This window comes from Dromaius novaehollandiae, chromosome 19 (genome assembly GCF_036370855.1).
Source record: "Dromaius novaehollandiae isolate bDroNov1 chromosome 19, bDroNov1.hap1, whole genome shotgun sequence".
NCBI classification, from domain to species: Eukaryota; Metazoa; Chordata; class Aves; order Casuariiformes; family Dromaiidae; genus Dromaius; species Dromaius novaehollandiae.
The window spans coordinates 7,142,174-7,157,577 of NC_088116.1; the positions used below are offsets into that span (position 1 = coordinate 7,142,174).

The window sequence follows — 15,404 nt, forward strand, 5'->3', positions numbered from 1 at the left end:
AAGGAGCTGCAGCAGCAAAATACCCGGCCGTGCGCCAAGCTGTCATCGCCGGCCGTCCTGCAGCCGCTGGTGGGAGATTACAAATAACAGGAAAAGGGGATTCTTGCAGGGAAGGGGAAACAACCTTGCACTGAAAAGCTTACACGGAAAGGGAGGGAAGAACCGTAGCTTCCTTCTGAATTTCCTTCCTACTTTCCCCTTTGTTTTGCTCTCTTGTTCCCCTGGTACTAAAAGCATTTTAAAAATGCTTTCATAGTAATACCTGTCTTTCCTGAACTATGTTGTGCTGTTACGTATTCTGCCTGTTCCTAAAAGTGCTGGATCTCTGATCTACAGTTCTGGAGGCGAAAAGACACAGTCTTACTCCAAATACGGAGGGGTTACCCCAAAATTGGGGGTGGGGGGGGGGGAGCAAGGACAAAATACCAGATAACACAAGGGAAGTTACGTTTTTGATCACAACAACCACATCGCATCTGCCGGGCGGCCTGGTCACCCCGTTGCTGAAAACCACCAACTGCAGCGGAAGAAACAAAACAAGGCAGGAGGGAAACTGCGAAGCGCCCGGCTGCCGGGGCCGAGGCCGGGGGGGTGAGCAGAGTGGGGACGCCTCCCGCAGTGCCACCGGCTACTCAGGGAGAGCCACCGCGCCGGGCAAGGCCTGGGGAGCGCCGCTCCCTGCTCCCGTCCAGCCGGTTGCTGTAGCAGCCAACACAGAAGGGGTTAAACAGCTTCGGCGAGGAAGTGCCGCAAACCCTGCCTCGGCGGCCACCCGTGGCTCTTCCGCGCACGGCCGCTCCCGATTCCCGCAGCAAATGTCCCCTGCCCACCGGCCCCGCGCAGCGCCCACCCGAAACGCCTCTCTGGGCGCGGGCAGCGGGGCAGGCCGGGCTCCCCCGGCACCCGCGCCTGAACCGACATTAAAGGAAAGCGGCGGCGAAACCTGCCCGAGGCTTCGGGCCGCCGCCAAGCCGCGCTGCGGGTTATTTTTGGCCGCGGCCGCGCAGCGGCTTTGCTCCGCGCTGCCCGCGCAGCCCCGGCGCCGCCGCCCGCCCCATTTCCGATCAGTCTCCGGGAAAACGGGGGCTCACGGCGGACGGCTGAGCCCCTCTGCGGCGACGCGAGGTCAGTGGCGGGCGGCGGGGGGGTCCGGGCGGCGGGGGGGGCCCGGTCGCCGCGGGGGCTGCTCGGGCCGGCTGGTCGCGGCCGCCGCCGCCGGCATTTTTGGCAGGGCTTTAGCACGGGAACGCTCGCCTCTAGGGGCTGTTTTTTTTTAAAAACACCTATTTTTTCTCGCTTTGTAACCAAGCGGGGGGAGGGTGGTTCTGCAGGCAGGGCGACCCCCCCCCCCCCGGCGAGACGTTGCCGCGCGTGGGTTTTTCCCACGGGTCGGACGCGGCCCGGCCCTAGCGCCAAAGCGGACGGGGGCTGCCCCCCCCCCCCCCCCGGCCTCGGGGTTTCTCCCCCCCGGGGGTTTCTCGCCGTGCCGGGATATTCCCCGGCGCAAACGCCGTAACCTTAAAAAACCCCTTGGCTGAGCAGCGAGGGCCCGGCCGCAGTCCCAGCGCCCAGGCTCCGCTGCTCCGGCCCCGACTCTCCCTCTCGGTGTTTGTTTGCTGGGCGCTAGCACGGGCCCGGCCAGGAGAGCGGCTCGGGCAGCGGGGTGAAACCGGGCCGCCTCGCTGCTGTCAGCGCTTGCACCCGGCTCCCCGGGTAACCGCAGGGCGTTTCGACACTCTCGTGTCTGCTCACAGGCAGATTTGGTTTTTTCCTTCTTTTTCGGAGGAGAAGGAGCACAAATCTAGGGCTTCCCTTCACGGAGCTCCGTGGATGCTCCCCCCCGCCCCATTTCCAGTCCTCCCCCATGACAAAACCAACCTCCAAGACTTTGAGTTTGAGCTTCAAAGAATTTGAAGGGATTTTTTTTCTTTTTTTCTTTTCTTTTTTTCCACCCTCCTCGGCTGGAAATGCTCTTTTCTCTACTCCCTGATCCTGCCTCTCATTTAAATTGCCAGCCTTGACCTGGTTTGGCATTTAGTCTATATGAATAGCTCGGTCACAGTATTTCCTGCAGCTAAGCCTTGTAAGTTAACCCAGCTGCAACTGAGGGCAACTTGGAAACGCTTTTGTTAGACCTTCCTGCTCACCGGGACCTGAACCACAGCCCCAATCCTTAGCGCCGCGCCGGGCCAGGCGCGCTTTGATGATACGGTTTAAACGCACTCGAGATGTGCAGCCTGCCTGCGAGCGTCCCATCCCGGAGAGACGAGCAAGGCAAAACCTGCCGTACTGGGGATCCCCTGCCCGGCTCCCGTTTCTCCCGCAGGCAGCACACGCGGCACGCTGTCACCCCAAAGCTTTATAAAAAGCCACTTTTCACGCTAGATAGTCTTGGGCTGCACTTTGGGGGCAGCTGGATATATATAAACACTTTCTATATTTAAATTACATATAATGACAATGTTTTGACCTTGGGGAAAATATAAGTCATCCAACAGCAATATCAGCATTTGTCTCCATTAACAACAAAAAAGCATGCAAAAGCCTTCCAGCAGTTTTTGGGCACGCTTGGAAACGGCCAGCAGCAAGCTGAGCCCATGTGCAGCCGCCGGGGAAGCCGGCTTTTGCCGCTGCCCTGTCCAACGCGCGGGCACGGGGCAATTCAGAGATGCTCCGCACTCACCATCAGCCCCGTCCAACGCGGCAGCCCCGGGGCACCGCTGCCGTTTGCGCCGAGCAGCAGAATAACCCCCAGTGCTGCTCCGCACGGGCGCCTCCAGCTCAAAACTCATTCTCCTTCCTCGAGCCTTTTAACTCCATTTTAAACACTTTTTTTTTCCCTTCTCCTACTATTTCTTTCCTCAGCCAAAAAATCCAGACAGCTTTGATATATTAAAAATATTAATAATATAATAATGGCCAAGAGCCACGAAGGCCGTTCACGCCCCCAGAGCCTGCGTGATGCCCTGCTCCTTCGTGGGAGCCTCAGGCCTCCCTCTTGCCCGCGGCTCCGGCGGGATCTCCATGGCTCCAGTGAGATCTCCGTGGCGGTGCTTCCCCTTCCCCTTCCCCTTCCCCTTCCCCTTCCCCTCCCGTGTCCGGAGCCCCCCGCTCCCCTCCGCGCTCTGCTCCCCTTGCAGCTCCCTGCGGCCGGTGAAGGAGCTCTCCGCACGCCGCCGGGCGACACGCAGACATGACCAAGGAGGAAGAGCTGCCGGACTGGAATTCGTCCAAGGAGTTTTATGAAAAATATGAGCCGAAGGAAATTCTGGGCAGGTAAAGCATGGTTTCTGCAAACCGCCCTTTCATGCGCTTTAGGATCTGATCGGAAGAGCGTCCGAGACGCATCGGGTATGAACGGGGCCCTGAGCAGCCCGGCGGTTAGGGACGGTGTTTAGGAAGCGTTTTCCATCAGCCCAAAACCTTGCAGCCCAAGAGAGCGCGGCAGAGCGAGACGCACGAGCTCAGCTGGGGCACGAGGTCCAGCGCCCAAACGCCACTGCTTTGCCCCTGCTTAGGAAAGTCTTGCAGAAATATAAGGGGAAAATATAAGAGCAGCGAGCAGTGGCAAACATCAACACCCCAGGACACGGCCACATCACCCTCGCTGTAACTAGCTGTTAAAAAGCAACTAAAACACGTGCAAACGGGGAACGGAAACCGTGCCGTCTTTGCCGCGTTGGTCCCGCAGGGGGGTGAGCAGCGTCGTCCGCCGGTGCATCCACAAGGTCACCCGGCAGGAGTACGCCGTGAAGATCATCGACATCACGGCCGGCAACATCTCCCCCAAGGAGGTGCAGGAGCTGCGGGAAGCCACCTCCAAGGAGATCGACATTCTCCAGAAGGTCTCGGGCCACCCCAACGTCAGTAAGTCGGGCACCCAGGCGGGAGGTTTCCCTCCCCGTTTGCTCCTCGGGGCACGCCCGCGAAGCGTTTGGGGGCTGAAATCCCTGCAGGGGAGAGACTCCTTCCTCTCCCTGCTTCTCCCCGATGGCTGATAAAAGCCGCTTTCCCGCGGAGCAGAAATCTAGACGGGAGCCCCCAAACGAGGGGTTGGAGCAGCTCTGACAGCATCCCCTTCCTCAGGGCTGAGGGCGGAGGGCGGGAGCGTGCTGCACCGTGCCGCGTTGACCGTCGCTCTGCTCTCTTGCAGTCCAGCTGAAGGACAGCTACGAGTCCAACACCTTCTTCTTCCTGGTGTTCGACCTGTAAGTCCCGCGCACTCGCCCGGCCCCGCGGCCGCGATTTGCCTCCGGGCAGCCACAGCACCGCCCGCGCTGCTCAGGTTTCCCCTAACCTTTGGCGAGAGCCGTTACAGATCCCCGGGGCTATTTATACGCCCGGCCCTGCCGCCTGCCCAGCGCCTTTCCTCCTGCAGAGCCCACGAGCCCAACGCCCCGTTTATGCCTTTTACACCATTTTTAAGGCTCAGCTAGCGATTTTTGTTTGCATGGGGCACCGCGAGCCCAAGTGCGGCTCGCGCCCATCCTGCCCCGCGGGCAACCTCCGCTTTGCCCCGTGCGCAGGATGAAGAGGGGGGAGCTCTTCGACTACCTCACCGAGAAAGTCACCCTGAGCGAGAAGGAGACCAGGTAAGGCGGGACGGCGCGAGCGAGGGCCGCGGCGGGGCCCCGCACCTGGGAAAACACCCGGGGCCGCGCGTCGGGGCGGGCGAGGAGACGCGCTGTCCCCGTCCCCAGGAAGATCATGCGCGCGCTGCTGGAGGTGATCGAGTACCTGCACTCCATCAACATCGTCCACCGCGACCTCAAGCCGGAGAACATCCTGCTGGACGACAACATGAACATCAAGCTGACGGACTTCGGCTTCTCCTGCCAGCTGTGCGGCAACGAGAAGCTCAAAGGTGGGAGGCCGGCGGCTGTTCACCCGCGGCCGAGTCGCCTCCCCGGGCCGGTCTCGCGGCTGCGGGGTCTCGGGGACGGACGGACATCAGGGAAATCGCCCTATTTCCCACCCCTCCTGTCCTCCCTCGTTATAATCCACTGAGAAAATTCAATAACAAGATGCAACGAGTTGCGGTTATTACCAGCTCGCGCTGGCACTGCTAACGTCCCCTCCAGCACCTAGATGCCCTGCAACGGGGTAGCGGGAACCTTCTCCGGTCTGTTCACGCTCGTCCCCTTTCTCGCAGAGATCTGCGGCACGCCGGGCTACCTGGCGCCCGAAATACTGCAGTGCTCCATGGACGACGAGCACCCCGGGTACGGGAAGGAGGTCGACATGTAAGTGAGATGCGTCCGCGTGCCGACAGCCTTCCCTGGCCTCCCATCCCTCTGCCTGCCCTTTGGGAACAAACAGATCGCGGTTTAAGGCACAGGGACGACGGGAGCTGCCCAGTCCTCGCGAGCCAGTGGTGACAGCCTGGAAAACGGCTGGGGCAGACTGAGACCAATGGCTGCTCAGGAAAAACTAAAAGATGCACCAGAAAACCACCACTCTGGGATTAGGAGGGGCCCCAAAACATTTTCTGGATATTTAAGACACCCCGTCACGAAACGTGAGCCAGAGACAGCCCGGGGAGAGCAGCCGGCCACGAGAGCAATGCCCACCCTCATCCTCGCAGGCGTTTTGCCACTATCTCTGGTGGCTTAGGCTCAACCTTGCAGTGAGCAGAGCTGCAGACACTCAAGACACACATGGGCATTTCAGCCATTTTTCCAGCACTGTTTTTAGCTTAAACACCACCATTAAGACCAGCCTCTGAGATGGGAGGCCTCAGCCAGGTCCCACCATTTCACACCCATCCACAGCTTCTCCCTCCCCTAGGGAAAAGGAAAAAAAAACCCAAAATAACAAGAAAACCAAGCAAGGCAAATACCTCCAACCCACAGCTCCACACCTCCAGCTCAGCCCCAAACCCCCCACCCCTCCCCAAGAGCAGGCAGCACCCCTGCTCCCCATTACCTATCAAGCTAACGAGCCCCAGGAGGAAGCTCAGCCACCCTGATTAGAGGCTCAGCAGGGCAGTTTGGTCCTGGTTTTCTGGCACAGGGTGGGGGGTCATGGCCATCTGGCTGTGCCGTGGGGCTGGGGGTCTCGCTGGTGCCCGCAGGTGGAGCACGGGGGTGATCATGTACACGCTGCTGGCCGGCTCCCCGCCCTTCTGGCACCGCAAGCAGATGCTGATGCTGCGCATGATCATGAACGGGGACTACCAGTTCGGCTCCCCGGAGTGGGACGACCGCTCCGACACCGTCAAGGACCTGGTAGGCGCTTCCCAGTGGAGTGGGGCTGGAAAAACCCCGGGTGGGGGGGATAGCAAGTGCCTGGAGGAGATGTTGCCATTGATCCTCCGGGTGCCCATCAGGAGCTCGGGGTGACAACGAAGCCCCCGGGGCAGGGCATGGAGGGGGATGTGGGTGCACGGGGTGGCGGGGTCACGCTGGTGCCCTCCTGCAGATCTCGCGGTTCCTGGTAGTGGACCCGCAGCGGCGGTACACGGCCAGCGAGGCGCTGGCCCACCCCTTCTTCCAGCAGTACGACGTGGAGGAGGTCCGGCACTTCAGCCCCTTCCGGAAATTCAAGGTGAGGTTGGTGCTGGCCGCGGGGTCCTGGCGGGCGCAGGGTAACGTGGCATCGCCAGACCCCGGGACCGGCAGGAGCCCAACGGCAGGGCTGAATTTGCTGCGTTTTGGGGTTTTCGATGCACCCAGACTTTGGTGGGACTGTCCTTTGTCACCATTAAGTGCCAAAGTGGCCCTTCTTCAAGCAATATCTCGCTTACTTTCTGGCACGTGCTAAGGGTTTTTTCACAGCAAGGTTTCACAAAGGAAATCTAACTGCAAGAAAGGAGAATTAAATAAGAAAAGGGAAAAAATGCTCCCTCCCCCCCAAAAAGCTTTAAAAAGAAAAAAAAATCACTTCCAAGGGGAAAGCAATTAGCCTGACTGCACACAAGGTGCATCAAACATCCATAAAACAGAGGTGTCCTTTGCCATCTCTACAGCCTGCAGTTAAAGGCATCACCCACCACGTTAGCTCAGCCATTTGAGGCTGATGTGTAGTGATGAAATTAAGGGTGAACTTGGAGAAAGCTGGCGTCACTCACAAAATGTAAATATCTAAACATCCGTGCTAGGAGCTGGGCCTCCTCCGCGCTACAGCCGCAGCTCGGGACGCGCTAGGACAAGCCCCGTTAAGCTGAGGGACCTGCCGGCGTGTGCCGGGGGTTCCCGCTGCTGCGCTGAGAGGCCGGCTCCTCCTTTGCAGGTCATCGGCCTGACGGTCCTGGCCTCCGTCCGCATCTACTACCAGTACCGGCTCGTGAAGTCGGTCACCCGGGAGCTGGTGGTGCGCGACCCTTACGCCCTGAAGCCCCTCCGCAAGCTGATCGACGCCTGCGCCTTCAGGACCTACAAGCACTGGGTGAAGAAGGGGGAGGCGCAGAACCGGGCCGCCCTCTTCGAGAACACGTGCAAGGCCATCCTGCTGGCCCTGGCGGCAGAGGAGGAGCTCTTCTGACCGCCGCGCAAAGCTGTGCCTGCACCGCGTCGCGCGTGCGCGTGCGGTCAGAGATCAGGCAAGTAAAACCTTTGGAAATCAACCACCAGTTTCTTCCGCTTTGTCTTAGAGGAAAAGAGCACTGGCCTCACGTCGCTGCCGTTTGCTGGGGCCGCGTTTGCACGTGGTTGTCGTGTCAGGCTCTGATTTGTCTGTGGGTTATATCACTGTTTAAGCTTTCTCCAAAATCCCATAAAGGAACTGATTTGGAGATGCAGCCGCTAGTAGAGCTGTAACAAAAATGCAGTGATCTTGCAGCAAAGGCTCAGCTCCAGGCACCCAGCTCTGGACCTGACCTCTTTCTTGCTCTGAGGGAGTCACTGAAGGGCAAGAGAAAAGCAGCACCAGGAGCTGCTGTCCTGACCCACCAACGGGCCCAGGGCTGCTGTCAGATTTGGGGACAGAAGGATGGAATTGAGCAACTTCAGACCAGTGAGGAGCAGCCATCGCAGCGAGCCTGGAGAGCTCGCTTTCCAAATCGAGCCATTCCCCGTGATGACAGACATAGTTCTCTCGCTAGGACCCGTCGCAGTGCAGCCTCGAGCCGATAAGCTGCTGGTAGCAAACTGCAGGTACAGCGGGAAGGGGAGTTGCAGCGTGGAGCTTGTGGCAGGGAGCCTGCATGCCTGGCCGACAGCAGCCTGAGACCTGAACGTCATCGTCTCTCTTCTGGCTGCCAGCTAGTGCATCTGCTGGGCTGTGGTTCCTGAACGTGCTCCTTTCCCCCAAGTACCAGGGGACATCCCCTCTCCAAGCCCATTAAATGCGTGGGGCTGAGCAGCAAGCACTTAGTACATAGCAGAGCTTTCACTGAGCAGTAGATACCATAGTTCACATTGACCCATGCACCTCAGGCAGTTTTAAGACAAATTATAAACAGTCCACAGCTGGCCCGTAGACCTTACACGGTCATAATATCTGAGAGATTTAGTTTATTGATTTCTGCATCATCCACGCGCTTGGAAATGAACACAGGGCGTTGCTACTGTTCTAGGGCCAAAAAGGACACGCTGCTTGACTGAGCCCAGGATGCCAAGGGCTTGATGTGAAGCCTCGTGCTGGCGGTAACGACAGGCCTGGTGGTTTGGGCTGGCACTCATGCTCCAGCCCTGCAATTCAGCCTGCTGCTCGAGCAGCTCCTCGGAGCTGGTTTACACTCCCTCTGGCTAGTCCTACTGGGGCAGACAGAGGTGATGAGGGACCAGCACAGGCAGAGAGTGAGGCATTGCAAAGCCAGAGGGCATGGGTAGACACAGGAGCTCCTGGCTTAATGCTGTGCACTGGTGGTCTCACACACATGCACCCCTTTGCCTAGTTAAATGGATAGCGAAAGGAAAAATATGGTATTTAAAACATCAAGAGGACATTAAAGACAACCCGCTCCTGTCGGTCATTCCCAGCTCTTACTCAATGCCCAAATATCCCAGTGCAGAAATGAGTTTTAGCTGAAAGTATTTATTTTCAATTTTTAAAACTGGCAAGTTTAATGGAAGTTTGACTGCTGGAATTACTGTTCATCTCCACAGGAGAAAAAAAATGCCTCCAGGTCTTTCCAAGTGACCTACTCAGAGCTCAGTTTTGGTCCCACTTTTCTTAGCTTTGTGATTCTGTATGTCAGCAGCACAGCGGAAACTGAGGTTATCAGAGGCTGAATCTGGTGTGTTCCCCATTCTAGGATGGAAAAAGATATCAAAAATGACCAATTGCTCATAGTTAACATTTGAATCATTTTATGTGACCCTGCATAACAGACTATGAACATCTTCCATGTACCATGAATAGCTTCTAGCAAAGTACTAAATACTTGATGGAAAATGCACACAATTTGAGAAGCATTTAGGAATGTATTTATAGCAGTAAAATTTTTAGCAGTACTTACAGTATGTTTTCCTAAACGCTTCTCAAAAAGACTGAGTAGGAACTGACAGATGTCTTTAAAATAAAACACCTTCTTATATAACCAAGGAACAATGAATCACTGTGAAGCAGCACTTGGGCACTGTACAGACCTACCTTGTAGTAACACAAGCTTTATGATTCGCAGATCCATCTGCAGTGTCAATCCAAGAGGCACCTCTTAAGACATGCATTTTCTGAGCACGCTGCCTTGATGAAAGCCCACGAGTTAGGTATTCTGATGCAGTCCACTCCCAAGTGTTTCCTAGCAGATCATAAAGCCCTGAGACAGAAATGTTTTTGTATTAGGATTATGAGAGCACATACGCAAAGGCTGCAAAAGCACTTTGCTGTATGGAGTTTGTATGCAACACTCAAAGCGCCATAGGAAAAGTGTGGTTAATGGCAAGAGCATGGAGCCCCTGTTTACAACAGGGCCTTCCACAAATCTCAGCTTAAATGAGTCCCATCATTTCCCATCTGCATAATTGGAGAATGGCATCTGCTTCCCTCAAAAGAGCGCACTTGAGTTTTTCAGATAAATCATGTGCTATTTGTGATAACTCAAACAACAAAATAATTGACTGCTATTAAAAGCCTAGAATGGTCTGGTTCATTGAAGTACATCCGGTGTACTCCAGCCAACTTCAGTAACAACCACCAATGCTCTTGCAAGGCTCACTGTTACTCTCTCAAGATGCTGATATAATCCCATTTCATATTTTAAACTCTGCTTCACCTATAGGATTTTATAATTACTGTTGAATAGCTATTAGCAAGCAGATGCCAGTCTAAAAACCAAAACAGGGATGTCTATTCCACACCATAGTTGTTTTGAGGAGAGAACGCTGTCACTGGTGAAACACCATGATAACCATCTTCAGCTGTATCAACCCTCGGGAAACTGCCCTGTGGGAAGAAAGATCATTCTAAGTAAAGACCCACCACAGAGAAGATGATAAGTCTTGATCTTTAGAGAACTGTGTTGTACTTAAATAGTGGAAATAACTCTCTGTTGCAAATTAGCCCTACATAACCTTGTGTCCAAGACAGCAGATCAACCATTTAAAGTTCTCCTGAGGAAAAGACAATACACTTTCCTAAAAACTTTATGTCTGAATAGATTCATTCTTGAAGAAGCAAAATCCCAGTTTCCCCAGGGAAACTAAGGTGACACTGCTCCATTCTAAGGATACTCTGGTTAAAGTACCAGGAGATGATTTTCAGTACTTTGCAGGTAAGTCTATATTGCTTCTTAGCACCATGCAATGTGCTTTGACAGCCACACGAATTCTGTGATTGTGTTAAAAAAACACCATCAGAACAGCTCAACACAGACAGAATGGTTTTTAGGATCTTACCTGCCACAGGTTTGTACGGTTTGGCTGAAACTTATTTCCCCAGGGATATATTCTTTCTGTCAAAGAGGAAGAGAGACAACCAGTTATTCCCTACAAGTCAGTCCAGCTTCTGGATTTGTCTATTTTTAAATAGGCTTTTATTGCTGTCCTTTTCTGCTCAGCTTGGGACACCGAGAAGTTATATGAATGGTACCTACTGGTCTAATCACTACAAACATCACCAATGGGGCAGAGGGGAGAATGGGAGCCAGACACAACTTCTCATTTACAAACCATGCCAGGGAGTCCCATGGTAGCTACTGCACCCCGACTGCTCACAGGGGTTGCTGTATGCCAATACCAGCATGCACCCGCATAGTGGGTCGCTCCTTGCCCCAGCCTGTGAAATGGTATCTTTATCTGGATGAAGTGGTTCACTTAGGAAGACTGATTGAGAACATAGAGAAACCACTATTTAATTGACTCTCAGGCCAAAGGAGGCCATTCAGTCCCCCAGAACTAACATTACTTGATGAATTGGTTTGGTTTAAGAAAAAGGTTTGTCTTACATACGCTCTAGGCCTCCCCTAGCAGCAAATTCCCACTCCTCCTCGGTGGGAAGCCTCTTCCCTTTCCACTTGCAAAACGCCTGTGCATCATTCCAGCTCACATGCAACACTGGGTAATCGAGCCTGTCTTTTATACCGGAGCCAGGACCTGAGGGCTGGGAAGAATTGCATTGAACAGATTTTAATTGCTTTTACAAACTGTTCCATTAAAAAGGAAATAAAGGACAGTTCAGAGCAAGGTGGGGAACCTGCAGCAATGGAACTCAAGATGTGCTTTTTCCCTCTGTTTTTACGAGGTTCAGCATACATTAAACTTGTGTGCCCCTAGCACTGTTTGGTTCTTCCCTCAGCATGCAAAGGACTCTCCATGACTGATTTTGTGTTAGCAAAAGTTTCTACAATCCATTTAATTTAGCACCAAAATGGTTAGACTCTTGATCTAAGAGTGCTTTTGCCAATGGATTTTGAACAGCTTGTCTAAAGCTGCCAGAACTTCGAAATCTATAGTAGGGTTAGTGGTAACATTTCATGACATTCAGGACAACTTTTGAGTAAGAGAGAACAGTGAAACTAATAAGTATTCAGTTAATAAACTACTGTTTATTCTTAGCCAAATCTCCCATGCCCCAGGCTGGTCCTAGACTGCCCAACCCAACACAAAGGTGTAACCAGCCATCTCTGAAGGGTGGAAGGGTTGCAATGAAAAGCTCTACTCACCTGTCGCCAAAAAGCCTTGTCTATAGGCAGCCACCAAGGTGCAGACTGAGAAAAGAAATGACATCAGATTAATGCCAGAGCGGTGACCCCATCCAAAGCCATGCACACCTAAGTCATCCTATAGCAGCATGTGTAAAGAAGAGTACTTGTCAGTCTGGAAATGGTTAAATTCTATAGTTTGATCTGGTTTAGAGTAGGGAGTCGAGGCCCATCTGTTTTTAAAAGTAAAACAGATTAAAAAGCCCTCCGTGTTTATTTTTTTCTGTTTTAAGATTTGATGAATAGAATACTTTGAAACACGCTTTACTTTCTCTCGGCTCATTGGAATATCTAATAAATCAAATTTGACAAAGTTTGGAGAGAACATAAACAAAAGCGGGCCTTAAATCAGGCCAGGCTTAGTCCTGCTGTTTTCAAAAGCAAAACAACCAAATGTGAGAAAAGAACAGTGAGGAAGGCTAGAGTGTTAAGTGAGAGTTAGCTGTTACTAAGCAGAAAAACAATACCTATTGCAATCTGCAAGCTTTTTCACTCATGTTTTAATTTAAAACAAAGATGTCAGACAGGAATGCCATCTCCATCATCATGATTGAAAATCATCCCCTTGGGGTGCTGCCCATCTATTAAACCTTTCAAATTCCAGGTTGGATTTACCTCCAGTTTTTGGGTGACTTTTTTTTTCAGCTCTTCAGATACGAAATCCTCAAAGACAAAGCTCCAGCCAAATGCTTCTGCTTCTGTTTTGTATTTCTTTTCTCTAACAAACTCCCTGGCATAAATATAACATGCTCAGGTGTCTGGGTAAGAGTTCTTCAAGAGTAACACCACCAAATACAGCAATCTACATATGCAACGAGTTTAGAACACGGCAAACACATAAGAACGGCAGTCACCACAAATCTGTCAAGAGCCCCAGTTCCTCCCTAGTACAATCAGCTTGATAGATTGGGAGATGTAACTGGTCCAATTTGGATCTGTTCACAGATCTGCTCATCAGTTTTTATATTACTTTTGTTGGTAAAATCATCCTATACCTTGATCTTTTACAAAATGTAACAATTGCTCAGACCAAAAAACCCTTAAAGCCACTGAAACCTACAGCTGCTATTACAGCTAAATGTGCCCCCCAAATGTAGCAAATATCCCCATGCTCTTGTGTAATCTTGTCCTACTTATTCCATTTGTTTCCTCATAGTCTCAGAATGAGTTTTTGCTCTATGTTACTGGCCAGGCTACTGGCATGTGGAAAAGATGCTTTTAAACTGTCAAGGGCTCAGGTGGACAACTAGAGGCATTTCCCACAATACAGTTACTAGTGCTTTATACAAGAACTTCCAAAAAAATAAATTCCAAGGAGTGGCCCAGTATTTACAAATGGAAACTAGAATCTATAGTAATCTGTAACAGCACAGCCCTATTAATAAATGCATATTGGCAAGCTGCTCTGGTAAGACACTTTAGCCTGCAGCTGTAAAGGTGATTTATTATAGACAGGCCTATTTTTTTGTTCAAAAGGTAGCTGTCTGTTGCTGGGCTGGTTCCCAGGATCTGAAAGCCACAACACCCACATCCTTCCAGCAATGCCTGAGCTATTGCGACCCTGCAAACCTAGCAAATTCAAACCTTCAGCCTTACCTGAAATCCCTGTTTGTGATGGGGTATTTGTCAATAGCAAATGACTTCACAGTCACCTCCCTGACAGGCCCTTCTCCATTTTTATTCTCCAGGGAACTGGATCCCATTTGAAACTTCCCACCAGGCAGCTGCACCATGTTCGCATCCTTTCCAAAAGCTAAAAGTGAAGTAACTCAATATGAGAACATTCATTTTTAAATACAAAACCACAGGACAGCATACCTTCTTTGCCAGTCATTTTACACACTGGAAAAAGGGTGCAATAAAGTAGTTAGTAACAACGCTTAGCATTTATATAGATATTTGTTGTTTGTAAACAGCCTTTATTATAAGGTAACACTTTCTGTTTCTCTCTTGGAAAAGGAACAGCTCCAGGCAGACCAAATCAGCAAGGCAGTTCCTTTAAATAAATGCTTTGCTGCAACTGGGAGAAGAAAAAGAACCTGAACGGAGAGGCGTAACTGATTTTAAAGCTCAGCTGCAACAAGATGAACGAACCAAAGCAGAAGGATAGCAGAAGGATAGCAGAAAAAGCAGTACAAGCTCATTAACTCACCTTGCAGAGCATGGCTGCTGCCTAGCACACAGCAGCAAAAAGTAAGAGCTAGCCGCATTTTCCAGGGAGCAAAGCCAGGCAACATCAGGGACAGATGCCTTGCGAGAAGCAAAATGAATTAAGGAGGAACTGAAGAGCTTTGACCCAGAAGAACTCTAGCCCCAGGGAAGTGTTTCCGGGCTCTGCTCGGGGAGGGCAGCAAAGCACTTCCCTGCGCCAGACCCGCCTTCCCGCACAGTGCACAGCCCAGCCTCCATGTGCTGGCACCCACGTTACTCCTGGTGATGGCAAATGGATTTTAGACAGCCATCTAAAATTAGGGAAGGAAGTGAAAATAAAGCCAGCAAGGAATACTTGTAACAGGCAGAACAATTGACTCCAGCAAGCATGGCCTTAAGGGTACCTGTCTTAGGAACTACTTTACCCTTCTGTTTCCTTTTTTCACCCCCTAATAAAAAACCATGCAACTACAACAGCTCAGCCCACCTGCCCTAGTTATGCTGCTCGGCTTGGTTGGCACCAAATAACTTTATAATGTCCATCCTTGACAAAATAGCTCCAACTCAGTAACGAAAGGCATATGCTCCCATTTTCACTCACACCCCAGCCCTCCCTACTCCTCAGGCTGCTTGTCTAAGTGCCCTTTTGAGTCTGTTTTATAGTTCTTTTTCTACAATAAGAAACTCAACTCACATGGAAGTATTTGAGATCATGTATATACATGGAGAAAGTTTGCTTTTCAACTGTATCCAAAGAATAAGCCTAAAACACTGAAGAGTCAAAACGTAGGTGTATTAATACAAACACAAGCCCCATGCTGAAGTTCAGCTACCTCTTGTGGTAGGTTTGAGTGCAAAAAAATCTTTCATGGTGTTATTTGCAGAGCAAAGACAATAGCTTTTTAAATATGCATACCTTAACCATTTTAGAGCAAGTGAACTAACTCCGTTTCATGAGAAGCAAGTACAGAACTATGAAATAATTAGTTTAATTCAATAGGGGAAAAATTCCAGCTCTGAATCCTACCTACTCTGGAAGCATGCTGTTGTCCAAGGACATTAGAAAACTAGCAGTATTTTCACAACCCCATCAGACCAGGAACTCCACCATGGTGAGTTCTGGATCTATAATGAAATCCAGAATGCACAACTGAAAGCTAGAAAATGCAGT

The 15,404-nt window shown here is 51.6% G+C and overlaps 2 protein-coding genes across 3 annotated transcripts; one reads left to right on the top strand and one right to left on the bottom strand.

The window, feature by feature from the left end:
* Positions 1-470: 470 nt before the first annotated feature.
* On the top strand, positions 471-7,564 carry PHKG1 (phosphorylase kinase catalytic subunit gamma 1). 2 transcript variants are annotated; one of them, XM_064523349.1, is made up of 10 exons: positions 471-1,125; positions 3,141-3,276; positions 3,692-3,867; positions 4,154-4,208; positions 4,527-4,592; positions 4,701-4,864; positions 5,153-5,243; positions 6,074-6,227; positions 6,421-6,546; positions 7,231-7,564. In XM_064523349.1, the coding sequence occupies exons 2-10, from the start codon at positions 3,194-3,196 to the stop codon at positions 7,480-7,482; spliced, it is 1,167 nt and encodes a 388-aa protein (XP_064379419.1). In that variant the 5' UTR covers positions 471-1,125; positions 3,141-3,193; the 3' UTR covers positions 7,483-7,564. The 2 variants fall into 2 exon arrangements, with proteins under 2 accessions (XP_064379419.1, XP_025963079.1); XM_026107294.2 differs by lacking the exon at positions 471-1,125 and adding an exon at positions 1,464-2,083.
* Positions 7,565-8,956: 1,392 nt separating this feature from the next.
* Positions 8,957-15,373, bottom strand: SUMF2 (sulfatase modifying factor 2). The gene is made up of 9 exons (XM_026107179.2): positions 14,235-15,373; positions 13,679-13,835; positions 12,698-12,812; positions 12,044-12,088; positions 11,331-11,481; positions 10,779-10,834; positions 10,242-10,326; positions 9,535-9,700; positions 8,957-9,192 (listed from the first exon to the last, which is right to left on the bottom strand). Exons 1-9 carry the CDS (start codon positions 14,317-14,319, stop codon positions 9,087-9,089), a joined length of 966 nt encoding a protein of 321 aa, XP_025962964.1. The 5' UTR covers positions 14,320-15,373; the 3' UTR covers positions 8,957-9,086.
* Between the last annotated feature and the right edge of the window lie 31 nt (positions 15,374-15,404).

Coding starts and splice junctions, on each gene's coding strand:
- SUMF2 (XM_026107179.2), bottom strand. CDS start 14,319: ATGTTGCCTGGCTTTGCTCCCTGGAAAATGCGGCTAGCTCTTACTTTT. Junction 10,327..10,778: donor ACCGTACAAACCTGTGGCAG/GTAAGATCCTAA, acceptor TTCTTCCCACAG/GGCAGTTTCCCGAGGGTTGA. Junction 9,193..9,534: donor AAAGCTTGTGTTACTACAAG/GTAGGTCTGTAC, acceptor TTTCCATCCTAG/AATGGGGAACACACCAGATT.
- PHKG1 (XM_064523349.1), top strand. CDS start 3,194: ATGACCAAGGAGGAAGAGCTGCCGGACTGGAATTCGTCCAAGGAGTTT. Junction 3,868..4,153: donor CTCGGGCCACCCCAACGTCA/GTAAGTCGGGCA, acceptor GCTCTCTTGCAG/TCCAGCTGAAGGACAGCTAC. Junction 6,228..6,420: donor CCGACACCGTCAAGGACCTG/GTAGGCGCTTCC, acceptor GCCCTCCTGCAG/ATCTCGCGGTTCCTGGTAGT.